We start from the raw sequence: 12,960 nt of genomic DNA, 5'->3' as shown, positions 1-12,960 counted from the left end.
TGGGAAATCAGGTTTGCATCCCCCAAAAGAGCTCTGTCAAAGGTCTCTTAGCCCCCCAGGTTCGCGGAATCCCACAACCCTCAGGTGTGCCTGCTGGGTTTTCCCACTGACTCTGACACTGCCCACTGCTTCCTTTTCTAACACTGCTTCTTGGGCTCTTGGGACACTCCTCCCCCTCATCAACATCTCTGAGTGAGTCATCTTGTTCTCTGAGTCCATGATTTCCTTACCAGACTTCTGATCTCAGTCCTCTCTCTCTCAAGAAGGTAGTGCAGGTAAGAGATTAGGCTCTGGTGTGTGACCTCTGTCAACTTACTTAACTCTTCCTAAGCTTCCCTTTCCTGGACTGTAAAGTGGGGCTGTTAAGAGTCCCTGCCTCAGGGCACCTGGGTGGCTCAGTTGGTTAGGTGAGTGCCTTCGGCTTGGGTCATGATCTCAGGGTCCTGGGATCGAGTCCCACATCAGGGTCCCCCTGCTCAGCGGCGAGCCTGCTTCTCCCTCTGCCTGCCACTGCCCCTGCTTGTGCTCTCTCTCTGTCAAATAAATAAAAGCTTTAAAAAAAATAAAAATTAAATAAAAATTAAAAAAATTAAAATTAAAAAAAGTCCCTGCTTCATAAGGGATGTTATGTGGAATAACTGTTGTCATGCATGCATGTAAAATGCTTTCTGTGGGGTCTGGAGTGTACTAAGTAGTCAGTGACTCTCAGCTGCTGTTCCTTTCCAAAGTCTCATGGTCTGTCTAGGAGACCTTCTCCCGTCCCCTTGTTTCGACTCTCTACTCTAGAAAGATGATCTCCAGATCCGAATGCAGTTGGAGCTCTGGATTTTCACCTGCTTGTTGAGAGGCACTGCAGGGCAGAGGAAAGAGCAAGGGCTCAGGAGGGGCAGACGGGGTTGCATCTTATTCAGCACTCACAGCTGTAGCCTTCAGCAGCACTCACAAAGAGCCTTCATCTGAACACCCGCTCACCCACGCACTCATAAGTGGGTTCATGATACTTGCTTCTCTGGAGTTGAATAAGCTTTGCCATATCTATTTCCCCCAGAGCACCTATTCTACTCTAAAATGATAACTCTCTCCATGCTGTCCCTCAACCAAAGGGAGAGTCAAGTCCTTGAGAGTAGAAGCCTTGCCTTCTTGTTCACTAGTGTTCTCGGCCCCAGCACACTCCTGGCACAGGCTCAATAATGTTAGTTGTTCATTTACTTTCTCTCCTCCTATATTCCTCTGACTTCTCAAATCAACATGTACCCATCCAAGCAACTAATCATTTCCTCGCTGGACCTGACCCATTAATTTAACAAACATTTGTTAAGTGCCAATTATAAGCCAAGCACAGGTCTAAGGGCTGGGACAGACAAAAGATAGATGAGACATTGTCTCATTTCGAGAAATGTTTACTGTCCACTGGGGAGATGGATAATGACACAGTATTTGTAATAATAGGAATACAGACACTTCACAGGGAATCCCAAGCACAGAGAAGGAACAACCTTTCTGAATGTGGGAGCTGGAGAAGGCTTCTCAGAGGAGGTGACAATTGCCCTGTGTGGTTATGAAAGAGTAGCAATTTTTCAGGCAGAGATTGCCCAAGAGAGAGGAAAGAGCATCATAAAGACATGAACTAACATGGTGCATGCTCAGCTGGAATGGAGGGTTTGAAGGAAGAGCATGAATGGAGGGCTGAGACAATTTCCCCACATTTTTTAAGTGGAAAATTTCAAACATATATGGAAATAGAATAAGTGTATAAAATCCTTCTCCATGTGCCCATCAGCCAGCTTCAACAATTACCAATTCAATGGCCAATCTTTTTGATTTCTATCCCTACCACTAAACTCCCATCCCGTTATTCTGATGCAAATCCCAGACTGAATCATTTCATTCATAAATACTTCAGTATTTTGAAAAGGGAAAGCATATCCCTTTTTTCTTTCTTTTTTTTTTAAGATTTTATTTATTTATTTGAGAGAGAGAGAATGAGAGATAGCATGAGAGGGAAGAGGGTCAGAGGGAGAAGTAGATTCCCCGCTGAGCAGCGAGCCCGATGTGGGACTCGATCCCGGGACTCCAGGATCATGACCTGAGCCGAAGGCAGTCGCTTAACCAACTGAGCCACCCAGGCGCCCCCCTTTTTTCTTTCTATAGATGTATCATGGTATACTCAACAATGCGACTTGTTTGTTCGCTGTTTATCCCTATCTCTATGGCAACTGTGCTCTATCATGATACAGAGTTGACTCCCTCTTTTAGGAAGCTACTTAGTGTTCCTTTTTGAATATACCACAAATAATCTCACTAGTCCCCAACTGATGGGCATTTAGGTTGTTCCCAATCTCGTAACACCAAAACAAAGTGGAGAGAATACCCTGGAACATACATCTTTGTGAGCATATCTATAAGTTAAATTCCTGGACACGGAATTGCTAGGACCTGGTACACTTCAAATTCTGACAGGTGCTTCTTATTTGGCCCAAGAGTTGCTTTGAATGATTTGATGAAGACGCTTTCTCTCTGTTGTCTAGGCTTGTGGCATTATGGAGTCCTCTCTGCCTCTTCTCCATGTAATCAGTCATATTTCCTACCAGCTCAGCTCCCCCTCGTGTGTCCATCTTCCTCCCTTCATTCTCACTGCTGTGGTCCTGGCTCAGCCTGCATCCTTTCTTACTAGGACAGTTGCAACTACCAACTCAGAACGTATTCTAATCATCTGCCAGAGCAAACATCCTAAAACGGGAACTAAATCATTCTCTTGTTTAAACACCTCTGTTGCTGTCTCACCATGCACAATATTGAAAAATCCAGCTCCCGAGCCTGCCTTCTAATGCTTTCCAGTTTGTCTCCAACTTTTCATTTCTCATATAGTTTAGGCTTCATGGGGAAACTGGACCTTGGTGCCTTACTTGGGCCCCTAGCTCACCCTCTCCTTCCTTTCTCTGTTGTGGAAATCCTGCTCATCTTTAAGGTAAACTCAAACCCTGTCTCCTCCATGAATCCACGCAGTGTGGGACCATTAGTTTTGTACCCAGGTTGACTTGGATTCTAATCCTGACTCTCTCTCTCTTTTAACATTTGGAGTCCTCTACCCACCAGGGGGGATACATTTTCATTTGTGGATATGATCACCAGCCTTGGGCTTATGAATGTCTTAATAGTTGGAGGCCTTACTGATGCATGTTTTCTGGGATACCTCACAATCGCTCTTAATTATTCTTAAAATGATTATAGCCACTACCCCAAACCTCACTCAAGAAAGTCAAGAGATTTATCAGTAATAGAAAGTTACTGCCATGGGGCCCCTGGGTAGCTCAGTCTGTTAAGGGTCTGCCTTCGGCTCAGGTCATGGTCTCAGGGTCCTGGGATTGAGTCCCACATCCGGCTCCCTGCTCAGCGGGAGTCTGCTTCTCCCTCTGCCCCCCCCCCCTTCGCTCTCTCTCTCAAAAAAAAAAAAAAAAAAAAAAAAGAAAAGCTCTGGCCACAGCCCAGGCTGCCACCTTCCTGCCGGATATTCCAGAGGTCAGTTTAACTGATACTTTAGAATCATGGGTTCATGGCTTGGAGCAGGCACAGCGGGCCTAGAAGTTATGATGAGTAGTTTTACCAAAACTGTTAACAAAATAGCTGACTACCGCCAGGGCCATCAGAGACCAACAAAGGGCTTGAGACGCCCTAGCTCAGGTGGTCCTCCGCAACAGTAATCAGGGCTCTCTGTCTGGGTATGTCACTTAATCTGAGACTCAGATTTTTTCATCTGTTAAATAAAGACAAAAATACCAACCTTGCCGGATTGTTGTGAGGGGTAGGGATAATGGGCATATAGTAGGCGCTCAATAAAAAGTAATTTTCATTATTTCTGTGGTCACTATGACCGTCCCACCGCACTTGATTGGAGCACTGGCTGTATTTGCTTTGTATCACACAGCTGGGGGTGGACAAGAGAGTGTCGAGCGCTAGACTGCAAGCTCGCTGTAGGCAGGGCTTGTGAATCACCCCTGGATCTCCCAGCGCCTGGCAAAGAGCCTGCAAATAAGCAAAGAAAGAGACAGAGGTAAACATGGAAAAAGATGCGCAGACGGAAGGAGGGCAGACGCACTTCTAGAGCTGCCGCAAGACAGGTTTTGGCTAGAATCTCGGTTGGAATCTCTACAGGCCAGCTCCGCGCGCGGAGCCCGGCCCGGGGGCGGGGCCGGGGTCCAGGGGCGGGGCTTGGTGCCGACCCCGCCCCGGTCCGTCCGTGAATGCGCTCCGCAGGCGCAGGCCGCGCGCAGCCCCGGGCGGGGAGCTGCCTGCAGGTTTCCCCGCGGCTCGGCGGGTCCGAGAGCGGGCGCCGAAATGCGCCCCCTGCTCGGCCTCCTGCTGGTCTTCGTCGGCTGCACCTTCACCCTGTACTTGCTGTCGACGCGACTGCCCCGGGGGCGGACCCTGGGCTCCGGCAAGGAGACCGGAGGCAGGTGCGTGGCGGGGGCCGCGGTTCGGGTCAGAGGAAGGGAGCCAGGTCCGAGGAGGGGGTCTGGGAGTGGGAGATTCGGTTCCGGGAGCGGAGGCGTCGGGGGCAGGGGGTTCGGTTCTGGGACTGGGGATCGGGGTCTGGTGGCCCGGCCGCATCTGTCCGGTGTCGGGTCGGCGGGGTGGATGGGAGTCGGGGCCCTGGCTGGAGCTGCCGGCTGCCGGCTGCGCGGTGTGCAGTTTGGGCGGGCGATCCGTGGCTTTGCACGCAGGGCGGTGATTTGCAGAGGGAAACGCGGCGTCTTATCTCCGCGGCGCCCCTTCGCGCGCCTCTGTCGGCGCGGTGGCGTCGCCGCAGGAGCCGTGCGCCCGTCGCCTTCCCGGGCCCAGCCCTAACCCGACCCTCGCCCCAGTGTGGACCCGCAGCCTCCCTCCTTCGTCCTCCCCACCCCATCTCACTTCCGTCGGCTCTGCCCTTGGGGCTTGCAAGCATGCATGGACAACTTTAAATTATTCACGAATTAATGATCAGGTCCGCCGGTCTTCCTGGCTGTCTCTCCTTTTCGCCTTCTCATGACCGACTTGGGGCGGGAGGCGGCACCGCGGGGCTGATTCCCCGGGAGTGTAGCATACAGTTTATAAAGTTTATGGAAGTGTGCGTTGGCAAGGAGGTTACTGGTATTTTAATATGAGGGTAACTGTGTTCAGTTACAGTATTCTTTTGCCCTAGTTGAGAAGGCTGTGCTGTGGATGTCAGGCATACTAAGAGAAACATTCTGATGACAAGTAGGCGGGTTTGCTCATAATTGATCATTGATGGATTCAAGGGTTACTCTTTTTTTTTTTTAAAGATTTTATTTATTTATTCATGAGAGACAGAGAGAGAGAGAGGCAGAGGGAGAAGCAGGCTCCCGAGAAACAGGGAGCCCGATGTGGGGCTCGATCCCAGGACTCTGGGATCATGACCTGAGCCGAAGGCAGACACTTAACCATCTGAGCCACCCAGGTGCCCTCAAGGGTTACTCTTATCTCAGAGGCAAGGTGGCCTTTACACTGTAACCCTTGTACAGGGTTCAGAATGAACTAAGGGCCAGATAAAGAGTTGGGGGGAAGCCTCTTTGAACGGGTTGGTTTCAAGCCTAATATGTTATCAAGAAGCTTATGTTTATGGTATGGGACAGATATACTTTCCCAGGGAATCTTTAATTGGCCTGTTAGGGAATGATAAAACAGTCTTTTTACCTAGTAACTGGGGAGCATTGTGAAGTTTCAATTGTCCTTGGGCTGAAGCTTGTGGGGGAGGGGGCGTTCCATGAAGGGAAGGCAATTTAGGACATTTAGTTCCTGCCTGAAAATGAATGCGTTTGCCTCTTAAGAATACATCATAAAACCTGAGAACTAAAGGGGCACTTACCACTCATTTTTTCCTGTAAGGAAACTGAGGCCCAGGGACTAGCCCGAGATCACACTGCTGGATAGCAGCAGAGTTGAGATGTTAACCCAGGTTTTGCTTCCCAAGAAGCAAGCTCTTCTGTCTCCCTCTGCTGTGTGGTATCAGGTCCCCTGTCACCCTGGGCTCCCAGTATGTGTATGTTCCTAGCAAACCAGTTGATGGGCACATTTATAAACCTACTTTGGAATGAAGACACAAGTGACTTTCCTAGGTACTAGGCCGATCTGGACTCACGTTTCCATGCGCTTTTCCAAATCCCCAGGTCACTGTGGTTCCCCTCAGACCTGGCGGAGCTGCGGGAGCTCTCCGAGGTCCTTCGAGAGTACCGGAAGGAGCACCCGGCCTACGTGTTCCTGCTGTTCTGCGGCGCCTACCTCTACAAGCAGGGCTTTGCCATCCCTGGCTCCAGCTTCCTGGTCAGTGCCCTGCCCTCCTTCTGTGCCCGCCAGGAAACCACCTTCTCTCTTTGCAGGGGGGCCCTTAGGCTGCAAATCACACAGTCCAGAGGAAGAGTACTGTTGCGGGCATTTGTCGACAGCCTCCCCTGGGTCAAACACTGTCCTAGTTGCTTTCCTGACCTTATTTAACTCTCCTAGCAGCCTTAGCGTGTGGGCGTCATGATCCCATTTTACAGATAAGGAAACACTGCGGTGGGAAGGCACTGTCCGAGGTGACAGGGAGAGGAGGGGCGGGGCTGGGGGGCTGAACCTGTGTCTGCCTGGCCCCAGAGTCGGCCTCTCCTCTTGTTTCCAAGGCTTTGATGGCTGCGCGCTGTCCCGGAGACACACACACAGTCCGGGCTGGGTCGGCTGTTACTCTCGGAGCTTCTGTAACGTTCTCCATCTTGGCACCGTTTTCTCTTACTTTTTGAAAATCCGTGTTCTCCACTAGTCTTTGAGTTCTTTGAGAACCGGGCCCATTCCTGATTCTTGGCTTTGTGTTTCTTTGCCCGGCTCAGGGAATTGCCTTCACAGATGTTTGACGAACAAATGCAAGATGTTGATGGTGATGTGAGGCTGGAGAGGCCGGGGAGACCTCCCTGCGTGGGGAGGGTGTGAGGAGGACGACGAGTCGTCCTGGATTTCCCAGGCGGCCCCTCCCACCGCCCTCGGAGCCTTGGCGCTGGGCCTGGGCATGCGCTCTGGCTGCGGGCTGCTTCTGTTCAGTTGCTGCCTGAGGCTCTAAGGAAGAACCTTGCTGTCCTCCCCGCGGCATTTTCAGCTGTTTCATGTCAATGTGTGTGTATTTTAGGGCTTGGGGTTGAATCTCAGCTGGGTAACCACGGGCAACCCCTTTAACTTCTCCAACCCTGTTTTCTCATCTGGAAAATGGGGCTACTCCTATGCGTTGTCGCGTGGAGGGTTAAATGGAATGGTGCGTGGAGAGCACTTGGCTCGGTGACAGTGCCTGGCGCATAGGTGGCCCTCAGCACTTGTTGAATGACTGAGTGACTGAGCAGGAGACCTTGAAAGCTTCCTTCCGCCCTGCTTTTTTTTGCCTTGGCATCTTTTCTCTACTCCAGGCTCGGGCTGGAAACTGGAAGAAAAGCAAGCATGTCCATGTCAAGAGAGACAGGGAGGTGTGTGGTGCTTGAGGTCTGGGACTGACTTCTTGGGGGTGCCTCTGTAGCTGCCTTCCCTCTTTTTTTTTTAAGTAGGCTCCATGCCCAACATGGGGCTTAAACTTACCACCCTGAGATCAAGAGTCAGAGGCTCTACCGGCTGAGCCAGTCAGGCGCCCCCTGCCTCCCCTCTTGAGCTGATCCCTACTCAGGGCAGAGAGTCAGATGCTACCTGGGAGTGAATCCTGTCTCTGCCTAGTGGAGGAGCTTGGGCACAATACTTAATCTCTCCCCGCGAGAATGGTGTAAGGATGGCATATGACACAGGGTCGTTGTAAGGATGAAATAAGACATGTAGTCAAGCACTTCAGCTATAGTAGGTGCTCATCAGACCCCCACCTTCTCACTTGGAAGTTCCCCTTTTACTTTCTCTCTTGGATCCCATGTTTGGCAGGGTGATGTCTACCGGCCAAACTGTATTTAGGATGTATTTGTTCACTTTTTATTTTTCTTAATCTAAGACTTTTTTGAGTGTCAGCTAGAGCTCTGGTCAACGTGGAACCCCCAGTGTTCTCTACCACAGATGTAATTCCAGCAGGAAGCAAAGAAAGAGGATGTTTTATATAGCTTGGGTGGTCTTACTGAAGGAAAATTCACGGTTTCTGTTCATTTAAAATGGTAACAATAACGTGTGAGTTGCATTTCTCCCTTCTTGGAGCACTGGTGATCGCAGAACCTCCCACAGCCCGTGCAGCAGTCCGGGGGGCTGTATACCCGTGTTGTCCCAGAGAATGTTCTCCTGCCTTCTGAAGTGTTCACCTCATCACTGTTTGGAAGGTGAAGAGACCAAGGCCAGGGGTACAGTTCCCAGCCCTGTCATCACTGTTCATTCACCCCTTTAGAATGGGAGTTGGGTTTGGGTTGGGAAAATCACTGGAAGAGGAGGAAACCTGTGACTCTTTGGCCCCAGTATAAGGTGACTGGTAGCCAGCAGATGTTCTAATGGCTGAGGGGTTTGTTTTATTTTTGCAGAATATTTTAGCTGGTGCTTTGTTCGGACCATGGCTGGGGCTTCTGCTGTGCTGTGTGTTGACATCAGTGGGCGCCACGTGCTGCTACCTGCTCTCCAGTGTCTTTGGCAAACAGCTGGTGGTCTCCTACTTTCCTGAGAAAGTGTCCCTGCTGCAGAGGAAGGTAAGGGGAGGGGCTGCAGCTGAGTGCTGGGCCCCCTGATGGTCACCTCAGGGCTCTGAGGGGTGTGCAGGCAGGAATTTCCCATCATGGTCCTCCACCCTGCTTTGGAGCTCTTAGGGGCTCCTTTGGGTCTGTTCATGACGCACAGACCTGGGATCAAATTCCGGCTTCATCATTACGTGCTCTGTGACTTTGGGCAAGTTCCTGACTTCTCTGAGCCTCAGGTACTTCCATTTTATTTTATTTTATTTTTTAAAAAGATTTTATTTATTTATTTGACAGAGGCACAGCAAGAGAGGGAACACAGCAGAGGGAGAGGGAGAAGCAGGCTTCCCATGGAGCAGGGAGCCCGATGCGGGGCTTGATCCCAGGACCCCGGGATTGTGACCTGAGCCTAAGGCAGATGCTTAATGACTGAGCCACCCAGGCACCCCGGTACTTCCATTTTAAAAATGAGGAAAACGGGCGCCTGGGTGGGTCAGTCGGTTAAGTGTCTGCCCCTGTCCCAGGGTCCTGGGATCGAGCCTGCTTCTCCCTCTTCCTCTGCTACTCCCCCTGCTTGTGCCCTTTCTCTCTGTCAAATAAATAAATAAAATCTTAATTAAAAAAAATGAGGAAAACAGTCTCTACCCTGGAGGGTTGTTGGGAGATTCAGGAACAGAATATGTGAAGTATCTAGAACAGTGCTTGGTGCTATCAGATTTTCATTACCTAGAGATTCTCTGCTTCTTAATGGCCTTGTCTTTTTTGGCTACAGGTGGAGGAGAATAGAAACAGCCTGTTTTTTTTCTTGCTGTTTTTGAGACTTTTCCCCATGACACCAAACTGGTTCTTGAACCTCTCAGCTCCGATTCTGAACATCCCGATTGTGCATTTCTTCTTCTCTGTTCTGATTGGTAAGAAGCTGGTGGGGTAAGTCTGAGTCTTCAGCATTGCCATGTCGGAGGCCTACCCACATGGGCCTGTGTCTGCCTCTGAGAGCCCAGGTTTGTGAAGAACAGCGTCAAGAGTTGCGACCTCCAGTAATTATTCCTGATTTCAGATCTGCTCAGGGCTGAACAGAAAACCCATAAAAATACTTTTGGGAAAAGTAAGGGTTGTTCATTCCACAGCGGTATTTAGCGCCTGTTGTGTGGCCAGCACTGTGCTAGGCGCTGGGGTTGGTAGCATCATCTGTGGAAAATGAGTCACTTGGCCCTTAGCAATGTCTCAGGAAATGCTAGCAGGAAAGCAGAGCTGGAGTGAGGGTGTGTGGGTGAAAAAAGGGTGGAGGCTGAAGAAAGGAGCAGAGCAACTTGGCCAGGTGAGGGGCTGGGACCAGAGCATTGTTTCTCCCAGTCTGGGCCTTGGATCACCTTTATCAGCGTGGTGATGTGCTAGCAGCCCATAAAGTCAGTGACTGTTGTATTCACACTGGAGGTAAACCACCCTCTTTAAGCCTAAGGCAAGGAGTGCTTCTCTTAAACCTACTTGAGAGCATGGAGAGAAAGACTGACTACTCAGGACTTACAGGTCGGACGTAACAAATCTGTGGTTGAGTAGCTGCTATTAATAGGGAACGCTTGAGAGAGAAATTGAGATCTTAAGTCGAAGCAAAATCGACCACAGCTCATTCCAGTCATATTGGCTTTCGGACAAAGTGTCTTGGTTCCTCAGTTAGCAGCCTGTGATTACCTAGGTGGCAGGAGGCCGGGAAAGACTCTGGAGACCGGGCTTCCAGTCTCCTCTCTGACAAGCTGTGTGACCTTGAGTGCTCTGTGATCTTGAGGCATTGTCTACTGTAGGGGAGGACTGGGTGATCAGGGGGTCCCAAACCAGTTAGTCTCAGGAGGGGCGGTCAGGAGAAGCTGTTACGATGGGTTTTATTCCAGGCCCAGGTAACCAGAATCTTGGGGGAGGATGTGTTTTTAACAGCTTCCCCAGGGGATTGTTAAACAGCCAGCCTGTCTGGCCACCAGTCAGACTTCTCGGGGATCCAGTGGATTTGATGATCTCTCAGAGACAGTATAGAACGTGGAAGTAGTGCTATTTCTAAGAAACTTGTTTTTATCTTATGCATATTATAAATCTCATAATGTTGGTGCCTCTCATTACTTAGGCTGTTGGGTCCTCAGAACCCAGTTTGAGGGCACTTCTAGCAAATGTGTGAACCTTACACTTTTTCGTACTAACCGTATCTCCTGATTTCTTGAAGGATATCTTCATTTATTTTTGTGTTTCCTATTAAAAATATTTTTATCTTATTGTAGCACATGCATTTTTTGTAAATCATCTCAAGTCTTTTTGTTAAACAGGGCAGTTTATGGGAAGTGAGGAAAGGAGGGGAAGAGGTGGAGAGGGGAAAGAGGTAATGTGCTTAGGGGTCAGGAGTTGGGCAAAAAAAATCTGGAGTCATGGTTGTGAATTCCTGGGGACGTTTCTGAGGGGTTATTGTTTCTCATCTTGCTGCTCCTGGTAACAGGCTCTTTCCCTTTCTTCCAGGTTTGGTCCCGTACAATTTTATCTGTGTGCAGACAGGTTCCATCCTGTCAACTCTTACCTCCCTGGATGCTCTCTTCTCCTGGGAAACAGTCTTTAAGCTTTTGGCCATTGCCCTGGTGGCCTTAGTTCCTGGAACCCTCATGAAAAAATTTAGTCAGAAGGACCTGCATTTGAATGAAATAAGCAACGCTAATCACCTAAATAGTAGAAAAGACACGTGATCTGGGTTGTTTGCCACGTCCCTGGACTCTGTTGCTTATTTGTGTACTGGTGTGGTCCTCTGCAGCCCCTCATTGTTTTTAATTACCCTCAACAGGTGATTTGGACACTCTTCATCTGTGTGCAGCGTTTTCATGAAGGACTTTCTGTGCTCTAGAAGGGGGATTGTACCAGGTCCTCAAACCAGTCCTGGCTTAGCAGGACACTCTGTGAAACGGATGGCTTTCTAGAAAATCCTATTTATATTCTACTGAATAACAAGGAACTCGGGGTGGTCTGTTGTATTTGCCTCTTGCCAAGCCCTGAGCTGCCTTAGGAGAAGACGCTGATTGTCCTTGTCCAGAGTTGCCTCTTTCGCTAAGTGGTAGGCTGTTGTGATAGGTGTTCTCCTGGTATGTCCCTAGTGGGTGTTCTTGGTATAAATGATGACGTGAACCCACCTCACTGACATTACCCTTCATCTTGTTAGCCTCTCGAAGAGTATTGTGTACTATTTTTTTGCTGATGAGCTACCTCTTCCATAAACCAAGGGAAACAAGCTGACGAACAGCGCAGAACTTGCACGTACAGCTCAAATGCACAGTGATCTCCGTGATGCTCTTTGTGTCCAAATGCACTGACGTTACCATATATGTCCAGCCTCTCAGTTGCATGTCCTGACAAATAAGCTGATTGCAAATAGATTAAATATGAATGCAGCAAACTCTATGTTGCAGGTGTGTTCTGGAGAAATTCCTACCTGTCTGAATGGGGCAGCGTCCTTGGCTCACTTGAACCAAATGACTGTCAGTACATTTTCTAATCTCTCCTTTCTGTGTATGAATCCTTTCTCCATCCTCCTGCTAGGAGAATGGATTCAGTACACTGAGCTATCAGCCAGTGTGCCCTCTGTATTTTTTTTCATGTTGTCATTTGTCGAGAATAACTGAGGAATACTTTTATCTTTTAATCCAAAGAGGGAAACTTGGTTTTGGATTACTTTGTCGTGTGACGTTTTAACGTTCTGAAGCTGTCATGGCTTCTTACAGCTGCGGTGTTGAATGGGCACAGGCCTGGGTTAATGCTGCCAGGGACACAAGGACCTTGGCACCTAAACTGACCAGCTCTGGGATCCTGGACCCTACAGGAGTAACTCATCGTTTCTTACCAGAACTGTTGCCTTTGGGCATCACCTGCTGGGTTTTGATCTGGTTTGGCCAAAGTCTTGCCAAGGCTTTCACTTGGCCCACTGTTCTACATGCATTCCTGAGAATGCTCCTGTTCAGTAGGAGGCATCAGTTCCCAAGCTGTGCTTTAGGGACATGGTATGATCCAAAAAAACACAACAAGGGCTTCGTTTTTAAAGATGTGTTGCTTTCAAAGAAGCTCGGTAACGAGTGGGGGGTAAGGAGAAGGAGTGTGTGAAATCTGTAGCTTTTTGTGTCCTGCAGGAGGAGGAGGGAAGGGGGAAACCAGTGTCTTCTACACTATTGCAAGTTTGTGCCCTTTGCCCTTCACAGGATCCTTGTATTTGTCTCTCCCCCCATGATTTTGCTACAATGTGCCTTACCAGTTGTGAGTTTACAGGTAAAGCAATTTCCCAAATAAATGGATATTAACGTTC

General features: G+C 49.3%; 1 protein-coding gene across 2 annotated transcripts; it reads left to right on the top strand.

The window, feature by feature from the left end:
* The first annotated feature begins 4,257 nt into the window (after window positions 1–4,257).
* Window positions 4,258–12,960, top strand: TMEM41A (transmembrane protein 41A). Of its 2 annotated transcripts, none has more exons than XM_027587326.2 (5): window positions 4,258–4,454; window positions 6,165–6,318; window positions 8,496–8,657; window positions 9,415–9,553; window positions 11,139–12,960. In XM_027587326.2, exons 1-5 carry the CDS (start codon window positions 4,336–4,338, stop codon window positions 11,357–11,359), a joined length of 795 nt encoding a protein of 264 aa, XP_027443127.2. In that variant the 5' UTR covers window positions 4,258–4,335; the 3' UTR covers window positions 11,360–12,960. The 2 variants fall into 2 exon arrangements, with proteins under 2 accessions (XP_027443127.2, XP_027443128.1); XM_027587327.2 differs by having other exon boundaries at window positions 4,260–4,454; window positions 9,415–9,569.

This window comes from Zalophus californianus, chromosome 1 (assembly GCF_009762305.2).
Source record: "Zalophus californianus isolate mZalCal1 chromosome 1, mZalCal1.pri.v2, whole genome shotgun sequence".
Lineage (NCBI taxonomy): Eukaryota > Metazoa > Chordata > Mammalia > Carnivora > Otariidae > Zalophus > Zalophus californianus.
The sequence above is the reverse complement of the archived record's forward strand: the minus strand, read 5'-3'. Positions and strand labels throughout refer to the sequence as shown.